The 18,275-nt window shown below is 40.2% G+C and overlaps 1 protein-coding gene across 5 annotated transcripts in view; it reads right to left on the reverse strand.

Moving 5' to 3' along the window:
* FNDC3B (fibronectin type III domain containing 3B) overlaps positions 1 to 18,275 on the reverse strand; it is a 215,028-nt gene that overhangs the window by 150,290 nt on the left and 46,463 nt on the right. For 2 of the 5 annotated variants that reach the window (XM_072868986.1, XM_072868987.1), the window contains exon 3: positions 13,002 to 13,077. The exons of 2 other annotated variants lie outside the window; for them this stretch is intronic. In XM_072868986.1, the coding sequence (XP_072725087.1) occupies positions 13,002 to 13,077 (76 nt within the window). Of the gene's footprint in view, positions 1 to 2,692; positions 2,748 to 13,001; positions 13,078 to 18,275 lie in introns of those variants that run through there. One more of the 5 variants, XM_072868990.1, reaches the window with a different exon arrangement.

Here is an 18,275-nt window from a genome sequence, read left to right on the forward strand (position 1 = left end):
TGCTACCATACATAAAAATCATTTATGATCTACCATATATAAAAATAATTTATATATATAAATACACACACAGAGCCACACTCATACACAAATACTTGTTTCAGAGATTAGCAGTGTTTGAGCTAATAAGTCTCAAGGCAACAGCTGCTGGGAACTGGACTGGACAGACCTCCCTAGTTTCTCCCTCCCACCCTCCGCGCCATAGCCCCGTCATCAAACGCAAAGGCTCTGGCTCACACAATTGAGAATGATGGGCATTGTGTTTCAGTCCCCTCTCCAGGCACAGCTCCAACATGCAAAACAATTCAGCTAGAAATGTTCAAAAATGTTATGATGAGATAATATCGTCTGCTGAGATAAAAATAGGATTTTATACTGTTACGCCAAGGTCATCTGTAGCGACCTAGCCAGGATGGCATTTGAAGAGACTGATCCTTAGCAGAGGCAGGCGTGATAATCAAAAGCACATGAGTTTCTAGGAATTTTAGGCCGGATTTTTATAATGCACAGTCTAGCCTTGCTCAACATGTACATCACTTAAAATGTGACGCTTGGATAAACAGGACACAGGTAGTTATAGGCCACATGGTTACTTATGCAACTTTGCCTGAAAGTTGTATGGACATAAAAACAAGTATTTTGAGCTAAAATAAAATGAAGACTCTTGCTTGGCCAGCATTGGCAATAGCGAAGCCTTCCTGTAACATAACAACAGGACTATATTTTGCTGACAAAGCCATACACCAGGGTTTCTGCACAAGTTACTCTCCTTCCTTCTTCCATACCTGTGGGGTCAGGAGCCCTTCACTTGCCAGGCAAAGCAAAAATAAACCTTGCTGACGAGTAACTTGCAATACTTCACACGCACACTGACTTCTGTACCACTACATATTTTTTAAAACCTCCTATGGAGGGTATTGTCAGAAAATTAACAGCAACCCAGAGGGGAAGGCAGTACTTCTGACAAGCCATCTACACTCAAGTGTTCCCCCATCCCACCCCCAACACAAACAAGAAGGATAAGCTTACAAAAAAACAGCATCAAGAAAAAAAAAAAAAACACAAATCACACCCAAAAAACAAAACCACCACCAAAACTGTTGTTAATAATATAATCAAGAAGTTGTAAGCAATAATCAAACACAGCTTATAAACAAAGCATTTGTAAAACCCTGCAGCTTTACGTTATAACACACAAGGGGTACATTAATAATAAAAAAAAAAATAAATTGCACAAATTGTGACAGAATTTGGTCTTCTGCTGAACATTGAAAAAACCAAACAAAAAACCCACTCATCTCCAGGAGTAGCTTGATTTTTAAGTAGTATTTGGTGCTCTGTGACCCATAAAGAAAGGAAAAATTAAAATTAAGTTTTGTGGTGTTTAAATGAGTAAAGGACAGTATAGGTTCATTTGTTTATATTGGCCTTAAATATTTTACAATACAAATTCAGATTCTAGATTTACTTTTTAGGTAACTATTACTGATACCGCTGGACGGCAGCCTACAGCCGTCGAGGTTGTCCGGAGTTAATGCAATTTCAAACCGGATTATGTGGTTGAGTGGGCTTTTTTCTTTCCTTTTTGTTTTGAAGTCAGTGATGCTTTCATTACAAAGCAGACTCAGCAATTTGTTTCTGTTAAATAACATCTATTTTTCATACCTATATTAGTGAAAATATTAATGACACAGAAAATAACCTGTTGATGTCACAGGCACAGAACCCACCACACGGCAGTGACTACAAGAAAACGCCGGTGCAGAAGGACCAAACAAGACTCTTAAGGATATGATCACACACACTATATCTAAATATAGAAGAGGTTAGACTTTCAGAGAGTGAAAGCTACCCAACCCAAGAAATCTGACAACAGCAGAATCAACAACTGATTCAGATACAGCTTCCAACAACCACTATAGATTTCTTTTTTATGGTGGGAATAAATACCATTTAAGATTCAGCAAAACCAACAAACAATCCAATTTACATTCTTTACCATCAAGACATTTAAAGCAAATTCATTATTATTACTTATCCAAGCTGAGATTTGCTTTAAAATTAGAAATAAGAAACATAACAATAATAAAAGCACTGTAATGATTATAAGTGACAACATGCTTCATCCACATCCCCAATCCACATCTCCAACCTCAGTTTCACAATTAATTGACAGACAATCTGCCTTGCTGCCACAGAAGTGAACATAGCATATCTTTAGCCTCCCTCAGGGAGGGAATTTTATCTGCAGCTCCCTACACGAAGTTCCAGGTACAAGTATTTGGAAATTGCTACCAAGCTTCTTTCCATCTCCCCCTTCATCCCTCAAATGGGCAACTCAAAAAAAGTCTGCATTTGAAGTCTGCTGCTTAATGTCTTTTTTCCTAGCTTAACAGTCTGAGTGCACAGAAGGAAATGCCCGCCTTTGCCTTTTTATAAATATCATCAAAATATTCGCTATGCCAATTGCGGGCAGTCACAATGGAGCGTATGAAATTAACAAAAGTTATAAAACTGGCAGAGCCTGCTTGGTGGAGAATATAATATTTCTCTCCTGAAAAGGAATAGTTCTTGATATGCTAAAATACAGAGAGCATCTCATTAGAGGCAGGAGGAGCACTGCTTTGTACAGCACAAGGGTCTCCCAGCCTCAGACACTTGTGTTCGAAGAACCCGTTTGCCAAATACACACCTTGAGTCCCTACAAGGCAGCAGAATCTGGGAAAAAACATGATTGAACAGAGATAATGTCTTCTCCACTGGAAAGTCTGAACGGAAGAACAGGTTAAACACAACAAATGTGTACTGCTCCAGCTTGAGGTCCTTCCTTGAAGTGATCTGAGGGTGTTCAGCCTATTCACATGGACAGCCAGCAATGCGATGCACAAGCTCTGTAGAAGGAGCCTGTGGCAGAACTGACGTGGAGAGTTAATTGTTCCTCTCACTCGAATAATATATTCTCTTTAAATCAAGGTTAATGCCAGTTGCCACAACCGTTATTTCTGGGTTTGGCAAGAGGAACAGGCAGGACTTCAACTAGCAGGATTCACTTCGCAACCTCTTAAGGAGCGTCCCACTGTGTGTCACACCAAATGCATGAGTTGTCTGATCTGGTATCCGAGACAAATCTCGCACTATAACAAAGCCAGAATACCTGTACATTTGTCATCCTTCTTGGTGTCCTACTCCCTATTTCCTTCTATTTTTTCCCTCTCCAGGAGACTGAAAAACTGGATAAGACGTTTCTGATAAAATTACACAAAGAGCTATTTCTGGTTGTAACAGCTCGTGCGAGCTTTATTTTGTAAATGCTAACTTTTATCTAACCCTGCAAATTGTATTGCACCATGAAGAGTTTTCGTTGCATGTACAAAACAAACATGAACTAAAATCAAAGAGGATAAAGAATAAAAAGCATAGTAAACCAAACATCTGCCTGCGAGGAGTAGTAAGGGAATTTAATAAGGCTGATGGAATAATTTCTTGACTCTTCTGGCCAACAAATATAATTGCTTCAGATTGAGAAAGCTGAATATAATTGCTTTACTAACTCAGAACTATAGCTGCACTAATACACTTTAGAAAGACTAAAAGCACTGACTAATGTGTTTGCAATGTCTGTAGTCCAAGTAGACTGGGTAAAGAATGTGGATCTTGGATTTTAAAATCCTGACACCATTGATTGGAATGTACTGGGTCCACACTTGGAGGATTATTTGCATTTGAGCAGAACCAACACTGAGAACTCAAGCATTCCTGCACATACCGATATACTCGGTACATAGGTTCTCTGTGTTTTGGGAAGAGATCCATAGATATTGGGAGACATTTAAAAATTGATAGCAGCTGGTATGAAGCACTGCCTTTCCAAGTGCCCTTCAAATTAGTTTGAATGTACCACACTTACTGATCCTTTCAGACATATACATACACACACACAGACACACAAGTAAAATAAGGACAGACACAAACCCCAAATACAAGTCCTGCATATTTACAAAACCAAAAAAAGTTTGAAATTATAGCCCAGACCATATGTTCTAACATTTGTCTTTAAAGTCTGCTGTCCTAATTCTAGAGATAAACGCATTTCCCAGCAGCAGATTCTTAGGCATTTGAAAAAAATATACAAAAGTCTTCATTTTACTAAAGGACAAACTTCATTAACTACTTGTCTGCTCATTTACATGTTATTCCGCTGTGAAGCGGGACGCTTTGTTTCTATATACTTGCAAACTGGAATAGCTGGAGTCTTAATTTATTTCTCATCCCGCTGATGATTCAGCCCCTGCCCGTCTCCTCTGCCGAAGCTCCTCTGCCGGGAGGCCACGTCAGCAGGACACGGCGCTGGCTGCCAGGTCACATCCCGGGCTGGCTGGAGCAGACGCACGCCGCAGCGCAGGCAGCACGGCCCTGCCTTCCCAGGGAAGAGGCTGCAGCGTCGGGAAAGGCTATGGCTATCCCTCCGAGCGCATGTGGATGCAGACCGTCATCACGGCTCTCACAAAATGCTTAAAGTTTCCACATTTCAAAGCGTTTCAGAAATATTTCCAGTTTCAGCAGTATTTCTCTTCCTTTCGCTGCTCACAGTGTGTACTGTAAAGCATTCAAACTTTAGGATTTCGAAAGATTAAGCCAAATTAAAATTTAGTTATGTGTCAAGTTTCTTCTTTTTTCTTTTGTCTGGTATCAGGGGAGTTATATTAAATAATAGCGACCGCTTCACTATATTTTAATCAAAAGGGATTTTTAAAGGACTAGATACTCTATACGGCGAATCTACTAGTGCAGGTGCATCTTATTCAAGATGTAATCTGCACACATGCAAAAAAATTTCCATGATTATTCTTAGCATTACCAGATTTAAAATGGAGAAGCTAAGATTATTCACACAGCAAACAAAGCATCCTACTGTTTACTTTTGGCTCCTTACATGGTTTCCTATACTTTATTGTAGCGTGCTAAAAACAAAACCTATGAGATGAAAGGAGAACGGTGCTACAATCTCGCTGACGATAACAAGGGAAAAAGCTACTCTGAGTTAGCATCCCTTTGCTCTCTCTTCCCTTGGATGATTTCAACACAAGTTGAAACGTGTTGGTGATGGAACGTGAAAGTTCTTTCATGTGGAGGGAATACATGATGCACAATCAGGACTTCAGTTTTCTAAGGTGACCAAACACTAAATGAACAAAGGATCCGTATCTGAAATACAGGTAGAGTCACCAAAAATATCACAGAGGACAAAAGGCTCCACTGCAAATTCTAGTATTTTCTGGCTAATAATGGGGCAACAATGAGAAAATAAGCAGAAACTACTAAACTAACAATATCTGTTATGATTATAGGGTTAGGTATTAAGAAGCGGTGGTTTGTAGGTATACCTTTGAAAAACTATGGAGTGGACAATGGATAATATCCCAACAGGAGGGACATGCCTGAACCCCGATCTGGGGACATGCCAGGGCTACAGAGCCGAGCTTGCCAACACAGTGATGTGAGCAAAGCTAGAAGATGGGTGGCAATACCTCTGAAGGATGATATTGCCTCTGTTGATGGAAGAAACAAACATTTTGGCCAATACAGCAAAAGTTGGTTGGATAGGAATTAAAAACAGCTATGCGATTCTTCCAGATTGTAGCCCTCCACAGCAGTTTTGTTCTGGAGGATGCTTGTGCAGATAATCCCTCTTTTGTCCATTAATAGAAAGAACTTTCATAAATCAAAAACTTGTTTAAGTGTGTTGATATACCAGTAAGGCCAATGGGTATTGGAAGTCTGACTTTTCCATCAAATATTAAAACACCAAGCACCACGAGTCAAGTAAGACGATGTAAATGAGTAGTAAGAAATTTTTTAAAAAAGTTATTTGGGTGAAAAGGGCCCTTACTGCAGAAGATAAAGAAATTGAGCAACAATTAATAAACAAAAGCTATTTAATACCAAAAGAGCAGCTGTATTTTAAAGCACCACAACACACAGACAGTTTTGCTTTAAACCCTAATGATGAAACAACCTGAGCTGAAACTATATTTCCTACAGAAAGTTCTCTGTACCGTATAACCAGGCTGCACACCAGCACGTAGGTGGAAAGACCCAAAACACTTTGGAGAAACAAGCAGAAACAAAACCAGAGCTCACCCTGCCTTTCAGCCTTTCCTTCCCTGACACAGCCAAAGCATGTCCACCCCGTCCCACCCCCGGTGCACCCTGGCAGACATGCCTGCAGGGCCATTCCTCTGTCCCCGGCGAGGCCTGACCTCATGCCGACACCCAGCTAGCGTCAGACAGAAGACAGCCATGCTAAAGAGGACACTGGTTCTTCCCGCTTTGCAGAATTTTGTGCTGAGCAGTGCAATGCTTTGCAGCGTATTTTGAAAACAGTCATGAATTAATTTCTTTAAACTTACCCAAGGACCAAATTCTGAGAATTCAGCAGCTCCTACGGCAAGAGAGCAGACACTGCACCAGCCTGCAGCCCCCGCCTCGCGCCAGTGCACGGGCAGCAGCTGCCCTAAAGTGCCCAATGCACCTTCCCCCCTCGGATTTCACGAGCTGCCCTTTGATGGGAAGTGTATTTCCAGCCTTCTGGAAACCTCTCCAAAGCAACATCATTTCGGGTGCTGCTACTATTTCATCCCAGCCTGAAAACAAGCCAGCTGCACTGGTGAGCAGCCCATCATCTGCCTCTGCACCTGCAGAGCAATGGAGGGGGACACTCAGCGCCTGATGCAAGAGGTAAGTTTGCAGCATTATAAAAACAGCCAGCTACCTGAACCTGTGGTTTTTTGTTCCATCTCCTTCGGCTTCTTTCATCCCCAGTCTCTGACCCGACATCCACCAGTCCCTTTGTGTGTGCCCTTCACTACTCTCATCTTGGCAACTCCATCCCCACCCAGTAACACACCGCAGTTATCATTCATTTGCTTACACAATGTCCCATCTATTTTCAACTCTTTCCTTCCCTCCAAGAAACTGACTCACTTCCTCATTTCCAATCTCATACTAAAGGGAAAAAAAAAAATAGAGACTTTTTTTGGTTTGCTTAGACTAGATTGAACAGCCTTATTTTACTGACACACACTCTTCCTACATAAATCTACAGCTATTTAGCCTTTAATATTATCCATTCCTTTGCATTACTACACCAAACCACACCCACCCACCAAATTAAGGGAATAATAATTCCAGGAAATCTTTAATTTGAGAAACCACTGCTAGATTTTTAGCATACTTCTGGCCTTTCTATTAAGTTAACTTGCTTTTAGAGCCACGGAAAAAGCAGCACTGAAATTTAATTCATGCAATCTTTGTTTTACAAGAACAAGCAAGGGCCCTGTAGTGCTTCAAGTTCAGCGTCAACGGCAAAACACTTGAAAATATCACTTGAAACAAATATCAGTATTAATAAACCATGTATGTTTATTCTCCTGTTTTAATTTCAAAATGTAACCAAAGGCAATTTAAGTTCTTGTCTACTACACAGATATTCACGCTTAAAGGTAGCTACAACCCCTCCATGCCATTGCTCATCTGTATCTTGTCCTTGAAAAACAACACAAAAGCCCATTTAATGCAGAGCCTTGTTCACCTGTGCAACGCTAGAATTAAAGCATAATTTCTTTTCATTAGCATATTTGTTTTCTTTGCATGCAAATTTTGGGCTTCACGTTTCCAAACCCAGTGCTGTGATACTGAGCAAAGACTAGAGATGAAGTTTCAAGAGGGTATTTTCAACAGCATGGGCTAGACAGAATACACCCAGGAACTTCCATTTTTATCACGCCAGGTGCTTTTCTGCTACCTGTTCTTTCTTCTATCTTTGTTACAAGCTTTTCGCATGCTACTCATACATATAGAAAATTATAGAACAGAAAACTCAGTCTGGTTTGCTTGTGGCGGAAAATGAGACCCAGCTTGGCTATCATTTAGATGGATGGCAACAGAAAGGACATTTAGCAATAATTGAGCAATTCTCTGTGATCAATGGATAGAAGTGTTACGCAGCCTGCATCAAGGTCTCTGTACGTGTGTTTTTTCAACATGTGGGTGACAAGCAAGTTCAAGTAGCACCAGAATAATCATTTTGTCCATATTATTCATACCACAGTGTGCATGACAGCTTGGCATTATTGCCTTCCAGGATGAAAAAGCACTGAACAGATTCTTGGGTACAGCTTCACTGCCCCAAACTATGCACAAACTGCTGTATTTTTAAGTAATTCAGTATATGACATGATTCTCATGCAGCAATAGAAGTTCCTACCAAAGATCTTAAGATGTTGGCTAAAAACACCCGTCTTCAATCGGTGACTAGGGAAAGGGGAATTTCCTGAACACATCAGATTCACATAGAATCTATTTATTCTGAAATTCAGAAAGCAGAATTTTATTTTATTTTTTTTTTTTCAAATACAGGGGGGCTGTTCTGGTTCCATTCTGCAGTTGATCAGATCCATCTTCTCCCCCTCTTCATATTTCATTTAGTGTGTTACCCCAAAGCACTAGCTGGAAGAAATCTTTCATATACAGGAAATACAAGGTCTACAGTTATGGCTGAGCAAAGAAATGGGTGAGGATATGCCTTGCCCTTGTCCTTTCCTTGCAGAGCTAGCAACAGTCAAGTCCCGAGTTTGTGAAAAATTAAGTGGAAAAACGCAAAAAGGAAATGAAGTATTTAAAGTATTGACATATTTATGAAGTATTTATTATCTGTCAAAACTATATAGAAAGAGCAGCTTTTAAAATACTGATGATACAGCACATATACACATTTCATCCCTCAAAAATACTGAATTAAGATTCTAAATCAGTCTCCCTTTAACCACCCACAGAGGTACAGTTTTACAGTTAGAGCCCAAAACTCAGCCAGGGTGGCTGGCAGCATGGACAAGCGGGGCTTTCCTCCCCTGCTCCCCAGGGAGACCGTGATTTTCAGAGGAAGTATACTAATACTTTGTCATTAATACGCACATGGCTTAAAAGGAACAAACATTGGTCATCCAATCGCACACAAATAAAGGATGTGCTTTATGTTTCCACTATATAACACAGGCCAGGTGGCCAGCCTCAATGTTCAGCAAGCACTCAAGTGTTTCACAGCCCCGGCAGGCAGGAGAGCGTGCCTCCTGCCTGCACAGGCAGCGTCAGGTCCCCGTCTTCTACTTGATTTAGCTTCTAGCAACTATTTAAAAAAAGATTCCTCTCAAATAACCAAACCAAAGAAAGAAAGCCTCTTTCTTTATTCTTTGGTTTGGTTATTGTTACAAAGGCTACAAAAGTCACATAGCATAGCATCTCTTCTATTACGTGGGCTGGAGAAGGCAAACCCTTAGCAAGTCAGCCGATAACACAAGTCCTGGTGAGAGCACCTGGAACCGCTCGACGCTTCCTTAAATAACCTGACGTGCGGACTGTGCCATACGACCTGTACTCAAGGGCTGGATTTCTCCAAAAGACCAGATTTATCCATCTCTTTAAATCTGTCCTCTCAAGGAAACCACAGACCCTCTTCATACCCACTGACCAGCTAAACTTCTCCCAGCCAGTCGGTTCCATGAGCTGCTTAATCCAGCCCCCCACCACGACCTCTGGGCTTATCAGTCTTAAACAAGCCACCTCTGGCTACATGCAAATAGAAAACAGGAATGAAGACAGCACTTGCTGTAACACATGGCCTGCTCAATTAAAAGTACGCATTTATTCCAGTTTTATAGTATTTTAGGGGGGTAGTTCCTCAGTTGGGGGTGGGGGTATTTTTATTTTTAAAGTTTTCATTGATTGCCTTACTGGTGAAACCCTGAGGAACTGGAAAAAGGTTTTGTATTTAGCATTTCTCCACTATTCCAAAACATCGGAGACCTTCAAAAGTGCATCTATTCTTTCTGTTTTTAAACAGTGATTACTCAATTAGTGGCTAATTACACTTCAGGGTGTTTAAAACAGAGGATATTCCACAGAGGTTTTCCTCAAACAAGTTTCTTTCTTCCAACCTTGAGAAGACAAATGAAGATTCACTAAGTCGTCTTTTCCACTGCTCTTTTCGTGTCAGTCCTCTAAACACACATTATCACCACCCACCCCCAGATACGCCGCAGCCTCGGAGCCAAACGGGGTCCTGGATACAAAGTGGTGGTTCACAGGACATCCAAAACAGGCTCCAGGAGCACAAACTGAATATTACAAATTTCTCAAAAGGCCATCTATAAAAAAAATGCTTTCACAAAGATAAAAATCACTCTACATAAGCGAAGTTAGCTGCCCCTGCAGAACGGATACATGCCAAAGGAAAGAGCAGCTTTCGTATACCCTGAAGAATTTAGTGCAACCAAGTCGTGACATTTCAAATTTTTAATAACAGTGTTCACTCCCTGAACTCAGGAGAATCACCCAATTTATAATAAAGTAGTCCTTCATATTGTGAATACAAATGAATCCTATTTACAAGCACATCTTACGTCGTAACACCAAATGCGTGGCAGTAAGGAAACAGTGAGCATCGTCCATTCAACGGGGAGCTACCAGCTCACAGGCATACAAACTGCCAAAAAAGAGACTCTCGTGCTCCCTTAACATAGTGCTAAAACTATTCCATAGCTTGCTAATCATAGTGCAATGTGGGAGCAAAGGAAAATGCATCATTATTGTCTTAAGTGCTGCCCTACATATAGGGAATACATTAACCTTTAAACAATGCTCTATCACAGGAAAAAAAAAAAGACATTATAAGTTTTGTGGAGCAAGGGGGGGTGTAATTTCCAAAAACACTGCACACAGAATAAGCCTGTTTTTTACAATAACCTCAGAGCACAGGAAAAAACGAACTGTGATGAATCCCAATCTTAGTATATTTGCTGGCCGATTACAGTTTCTTCCACAATAAATCACTATTAACATTATTTAAGTGCCACAATTGCACTGTGAACACACCTTTACCAAAAGAAAAAAAAAAAGCAACAACAATACAGTCAGGTGCTTTTCCATGTTTGAAGCATGTATTTATTTCAGCTATATAAATAGCTCACGGTCAAGTAGGAGTTGAAGCTTTCGCATGAAAAGGATATCAGAATTTTCAGACCGAACTTAAAGAGTGTATACAAATAAACGCGTGTGCTTTGGCAGTCAATACTGCAGCTCTACCAAAAAAAGGAGAGAATCTTATGCTACAAATTCTAAATTACTTTTACGAAAGACTGCTGATGAGTACCAAACAAGCCCCATTGGCACAAACATGTTAAATTACTGGGAATACAGAACCAGGAGGTTTCAAGTTGCATTCATTTAAATACACTGTCTGAACAACACTCTGAGCATGACAAAAATTATAAATAAATTGTGTCATAATTATATTTGTAATGGAAATTTTTAATGTACTAACCAATATAAAGTATTCATTTCAAATAAAAGGAGTAGCCAGCTTTATTCCTCTGTTAATTGCCACGTGGACCAATTTCTTACCACACAGCATGTTGGCTATAAATCTTAACAAGCAGTTTTAAATTGCTGCTGTTATTGCTCATCAAGACTGAATAATCCTGGATGGTGTTCAGGGAAGCTTCTGTAACGTCTATCTCAAACAACTATTAATTCCTCATTTCCATAGGGATGAAATTTCAAGCAACAACCACCAACTCCTCCACTGTTTAAATGGGGGGCCACAGAAAAGATGCAAAGAGACTGCAAGACGAGAAATTTCAAATCTTTCCAAGGACAAACTCTCCCCTGCGGGAGTGGTGCAGCACTGGAGCAGTTTGCCCAGGGAGCAACCTCCATCCTCAGAGAGCTTCACAACTCAGGAGGTGGTGGACAACCCGATCCACCTCCGACACTACCCCTGCTTTCAGCAGAAGGTTGGATGAGGTGACCTTCTAATCCAAATTTTAATAAAAAGCATAGTTATCTTTGAGCAGTATGACTTTAGTATTTGATGCAGTCTAAGGAACAGTCTTTCTTGAGTAGATTTGAAATTCTCAGTAAAAAATACAGGGGCAATTCACGAGCTATACAATTATTATGAAACTGACTTTTTTCCCCCCACCATTACTATTACTTTTTTAGGAAAGGCTTTTGAATGAATAGCCCACTGAGATTGCTGTTTAATGGTATAAGATCTGGAAAGGATGGGGGAGGCAACATCACCTACCTCCCTTCTCAAAAAAAGAAAATAATGGCATAAGCTCAAAAAATATCACTGAAAACAGAATTAGCAGTACAGCTACGCAAAGTCTATTCCCTTTAAATTTTGATTTAACCTTCCTGTATTTATCATATCAGCGTTATACTTAGGGAAGTATCTGCCTCAGTTCAAAGCTGCATTTGCTACTAGGTGGAAACCCTCTTCACAGTACTAATATACAATCTGAAAGGTTTTTTATCGGTTCACCTTTCAGACCTGTTAAAAGATTTTGTGTGGGCTCTCTCTTATAAAAAATACAAGCACTATTTATCATATTTGCACAATTCTACAGAGAGGTAAAACAGCAATCAAAAGACTGCTTACATGCTTTTAGTCAATACTACGTAATTAACCAGCTCTGCTTCTAAAGAACCAATTTAAAATTCCACTCAAAACCAATCTGACTTCTCCACGTACTCTGCAATGTCTGTACTTCTCTGCTCATTTTCTATCCCTCCCAATGCCTGTATGAAAACTAAATAGTTTTTCCATAGATATCCACTTAATTTGTTACTAGTTTTCAATCTAACTTGGGATGTCTCATTTGTATTTACTATTTGGTGATAAGGAAATTTGCATACATATAAAATAAAAAATGCTGATAAATGACTGAACAGAGACAGAAATCTCCTGAACTCGCAAGAAATTCATGACTCATTCCGAGATATTTAAATCCTACAATATGTACAGCAGTCAGGTCTGCAACTTCTCACTCTTAAGTGCTTCACTGTATTTTCAGAACTGCATATCGCATTTTTGTAGAGATGAGAGAACAAGTTTTCCATAATGCAAGCAATGCTCATCCAACGTTCATGTATTCTCTTACCTTGGATGCACTGCAGGGTTCCATCCTCAGCCCTTATTGTAAAGGTTTCACCTGGATTAACTTGAACCAAAAAGACCTGCCAAAAGAAAAACACATTTGTTTGTGTTTCACCGTGATCTTCAAAAATTAAATTTCCCCAACCCAACAATTGTGTTATCTGTACTTCAGAAGAGATGGGGGGGCAGGGAGGGAACAGACTGGTATACTACATCTTTGGGTACCAGCGTGGTCCAAGAGAGATTTAAAGCCTAACTACTCATCTAAATTTTAAGGGCTGAAATAAAGATGTAACTCAGTTGCGTGCAGGTGAGAATTATGGCTTCAGGTTCCACCACCAAACTCTTGACAGTGTGTTTAACTTGGCCAAATGCTGATAGCTAAGGACACAAATCTTTAGACCATTGGCACATGGGAGCAGAGAGTAGGTAAACTCCAGCATAGAGCACCAAGCCATACTGGGATTTCAAGTTCACAGGAATAAAAGTTTTTTGCAGTGTAAGGGGAGTTGATCCATTACATTTTTAAAAATTTATCCTTCAGTCCTACACATAACAGATGTTAGTTAAGCAAAATCCATAGACACACATAGTTCAACAGTTGCACACAGAACCAGTAATAAGCTATTTTAAAAAAATTATGTTTGTTACTAAATAAATAATCAAAATATCACCCCAGTCTCCCATTGCTGAAATGTGGGGATGAAATGTGGGGATGAGATGATGGGAATGCTACAAAGACCAGGAAGCACCAAAACGCATCCCAGTTCAGTGTACATCGTACTCATCTTTATTAATTTTCAGACATCTAAAATGATGGTTTTAAAATTTATGATTTAGATTTCTTTCTTTAATGGAGAGTTTCACTGGGAACTAGTGATCACCTATCCCATGCTCTTGCTGCTTGTGAAACTTTTACTCAAATACTTTAAACACACTTCTGTTAACTTTGCATTGTTAGAAGTTCAACCAAAATCTGGATTAATCTTGTAATAAATTGAGAGTTTAGATTTATATATTTTCATGAAAACTCTCTAAATTTAGGTCTGGTCTTTATATTCTGGGACACCTGCATGCAGAATTTAATCATTCAATCTGGAAAGACAGAATTTGAATTAATGTTGTGTTTCTTAATTCCTTAAGCTAAATGCATAAGATAATTATTGCCTAGATGACCTTTTGAATTACAGTAATCCTACAGAAACCCATTATTCCAGCAGCATTTTTAAAGCACAAGCTGGAAATCTGAAAAATGACACATGAAAGCCATTATTTTGTCTGCAACAATAATTTCTCGGCGAGCACTAATCAGGGTGGATCTGATCCAGCATACAGAGCACAATAAATGGTTCGGAAAAGATAAGAGGCACAAAGCCATTCCATCCCTAATCTCCAAACAATCAACATTTAAGTGACAGCATTTAAGTGCTCTTTTGCTATGAATAGGCGCGGATTATCCACAATAGGATTCGGGCATCAGGTCAAAAGAAGCGCAGAGCAAAGTAGTGTCATTCAGCTTAAAAGCCAAAAACCACAACAAACCAGAAAACTGAATACAAAGAGGCAAAGAATTATAAAATATTTTGTTAGCTCATTTGCATTTATGTCTAAACCAATGGCTCTAAATCTGGTTGTTTATTAACACGCTTGATTAACATAAACCAGATTTTCTAGCACACCATCACGCCTTTGGAAGAACTTGGTCCAACTCCTCAAAATACATACCCTAACTAGATTGCTGTCTCATGTATGAAAAACTCTATCTTTTCCCTAAAGCGGGGAGTTGAGTTTAATGGCAGATATAAGACTGATCACGAGAGGGATTCCTCTTACTAGACAAGGCACATGTCTACCCCAGAGTTGGTTATCAGAAGGGTATGATTTACAAATTCCTTTCCAAGGAGTCATTGCAAAGGTCAGTCGCCAGCCCAAGTGTCTGCGTTTGCACACCTGCAGTTGTGCTTTGAAAATAATTCCTTGGGTTTCCACATTAAAAACCCCTTCTCAAGATTATACCCCCAATAACAGCTGTTGCTTATGATGGTCGAAATAAAGCAGCATTATCCTTGCCTAATTACATAGGTTTTTAAAACAAATTTTTCCATCAACAAATCTGTTTCCCAAAGGGCAGCGGCCACCACAGCTTCATCCCCCCATCATGAGCCCATGAGGAGAGCCTGGGACCTATAGATAGTGACTTAGTAGACTTAGTATTTGTTAAGGAGTATCAGGCCTTAGGAGTTGACATCACAGTGAGGTATGAGAGTAAACTAACATCGTTGGCTGATGCAGCAGCAGAGAAAATTAAGAAATATCAACACCCGAAAGATCAAATTCAAGAATTGACGAATACCGATACTATCAAATTTATAGGATTTCCGTTAGGGGCACGTGGAAAATGGTATCAAGGCGATTACGAGTTGTTAACAGAATTGGGACTCTCCACTTCCTGACGGGAAAAGGTCACTTGTCATTTATCGGATCGGGCGCTATTTTCTTCAGTGGACATTGCACATATATTTGTTAGTCAAGCACAGACTTTTGTAAGATCTTAATGAACTACTGAATTCTAATTGTATCATTTAATGAATTGTTAATAAACTGATTCTATCTAAGGCAGGACCCAGACCCAGACCCCCCCGGGAGTGCCAATGGTGACAAAAATGGTGACAAGATGTGCCGAGGGTGACAAAAACTTGTGTTAGGGTATTGATAATATGTAGGGATGTTATGGGCTCGGAATCATGACGCATCATCTATCCTGCCAAAAAACATTAATTACCAGTTTTCACTTAGGTGGACGGGCCACCTTTACTTAACCTGGAAAAGGAACATGTATAATTTTATATATGTTCTATAAATAGTTTCTATTAAAATATTATATATTTCTATGGAAATAATTCCTTATTGACAGTTCCCAGAGTGCAACAGCTTAAAGATTTCATATTTATTTTAAAAAAAACCTCAGCACTGTCACAAAACACGGGATTAAGTTGGTCAGAAAGCAAAGTTCCCCATTGCGTGCTGCAGGATAACAACGATCAATTCTACTTGGCCTGTCTGGAGTAGGGATTCTACTATTTTGCCCAAATTTTAAGTGCAGCCCAATAAAGACAAGAGACCACAAAATATTTTCACCTAGGATCTTGTTTTGAGGTTAAATATCAAATACACTGAAAGGATAACATTTTTCAGCTATTAGCTGTGCAATAAAGCCACAGACTTTTTCAAAATTATATTGCTGCTGGGAAAAAAGTGCTTTATTCTGTCAATCAATGATTTGCAGCAAGTTCCACCATGGTTTCCACCTAAAATCCAGTAAAACTAATCCTGGTTTCCCAGGCTCTTGAGTAAGCTTTTCAGCTTCAGTGTTCATAAAATTGTATTTGTGAAATGCGTACGATTTGTACCATCTCATCTAACACTTTACAAGGCTGAAAGCCATAACCAATCTGGTTTTACTGATATTTGGACATTTAAATATATACACAAGCACAAAGATTTTCAAAGGAGGTCAATGACTTTGACTTCTATTAAACCAAGTAGGTCTTCTGCACCTAATGATGGCAGCCCCACCAGATCTGCGCTTTCAGAGTAGATTTTTTTTGTGCTACAGAAGAAAAAACACCAACATTTGTGAAATTCATTCACTTCAGCAAAATTTCAGAAAAATTAAGACCCAAGGAGCAAGAAGAGAACCCGAGGCCCTGAGTCACCAAGCCTTTACATGTAGCTGAAAAGGCCATCTCCAGCTGTGCAGGGTTTCTCAGAACAGTGAAGAAATCAACCCTCCAGCTATGGTGGTACAGAAAAGCACATGCTAAAACCAGTAACCATCAGTGCACATAATGGACTTAAAAGTTACACTGTAGGCAAGAACTGCATGGGAATAAAGTACCGTAGCTGTCATTTCCTAAAATGTAAAAAAAACCCAAACCAAAACAAAACGAAAAACAAAAAAACTCACCCACAAAACCTTAAGTTCTGAAGATATTAAAAGACATTCTTCTGTGCGGACGCTGAAATTAGCCACCTTTGGAGCAGAAGAAAACACTTAGGGGCTGTTGCTGGGGGAAGGCAGCTATGTCAAGAGCAAACAGGAACAGCCGATGTGTGACTGATGTGGGTCAACACTGGAGCAAGGGCTGGACACAAAGGGAGGACGTGGGGCACACGAGCACGCGTACCTGAGGTGGCCCCAGACCCAGGAGCAGCGATCAGGATGCTCCTTGGGCAAGACGCTCCGCTTGCCCCCCACTGCAGCCAGACCCCTTCCAGCAGGCTGCAACCCAGCCCCAGCCTCTGCTCTCTGCCCAAAGCTGGGGTACTGGGGTTGGCCCCCCTAATCCACCCCACCACCCAAACCCCTCTGCACTCACCCCACGCCACGCGTAACCCCAAGAGCTTGCAATTGCAAAGCACCGACTAATGAGCTGCGGAGTTGAGGTCAAACCATTAAAGCCAGCTCACCTCGTGGATTTGATACTGGGCATTTTCCAGCCAACGCCCCCAATTTGTTCCAGTTGCCTAGGTCAAACAATATCGAGGCACACTGCGACTTCTTTTGTTTATACACACTAAGTATGTCAAACTAATTCAAAGATTTCTTTTTCACACATCCTCCTAAACTGCAAAACCATATTCTGCAGCCTGGAACGCAGCTTTTCTGCTTCCTTTCTACACAAGAGATCTTCATGAGAACGCTTTGTTTCTGAAGCTTTTAATTAAAAATTAAAAGCAATAAAAGTCTAGGAAAAAAAAAAGCAATAAAAGTCTAAAGATAACGTCTTCATTTTAATGAAAACAAACACAGATGATCTTTAGTTGCCCTATGTATCTTCCAATATTCATCAACCCGAGTATGCACGTTTATGGGATGGCAGCAAGAGGAGAGAGAGCTTGAAAAGCCACTTTGAGCCCACGCTGCTGCCCTGCAGCATCACGAGGGCGCAGCCCAAGGACGCTCCAGCCCAGTTTCAGTCCCCTGGCCTCCTCACATCGGAAAAGCTGGAGCTTGTGGCAGCTGCGGGCAGGGTGTCAGCAGCACAGTCCCAAAGACTTTTTCTTTTCCCTAAAAAGTACTCAGATGTTTGCTCTAGCAGCTTAATCCACTCGGTGTTGAAGTCCAGCCTTACCTGCTGCATCCTCAGAGAAAACTTGCTATCTCCATAACGCACTTTTTTTTGCATTTATTTTGCATTTAAGAATGTTATTATATTTTACAGTCATGTTTGTAAGGCTGATTAATGTTACTAAGTGGCATAGTTACTATAAATAT

Source organism: Ciconia boyciana, chromosome 7, assembly GCF_034638445.1.
Source record: "Ciconia boyciana chromosome 7, ASM3463844v1, whole genome shotgun sequence".
Lineage (NCBI taxonomy): Eukaryota > Metazoa > Chordata > Aves > Ciconiiformes > Ciconiidae > Ciconia > Ciconia boyciana.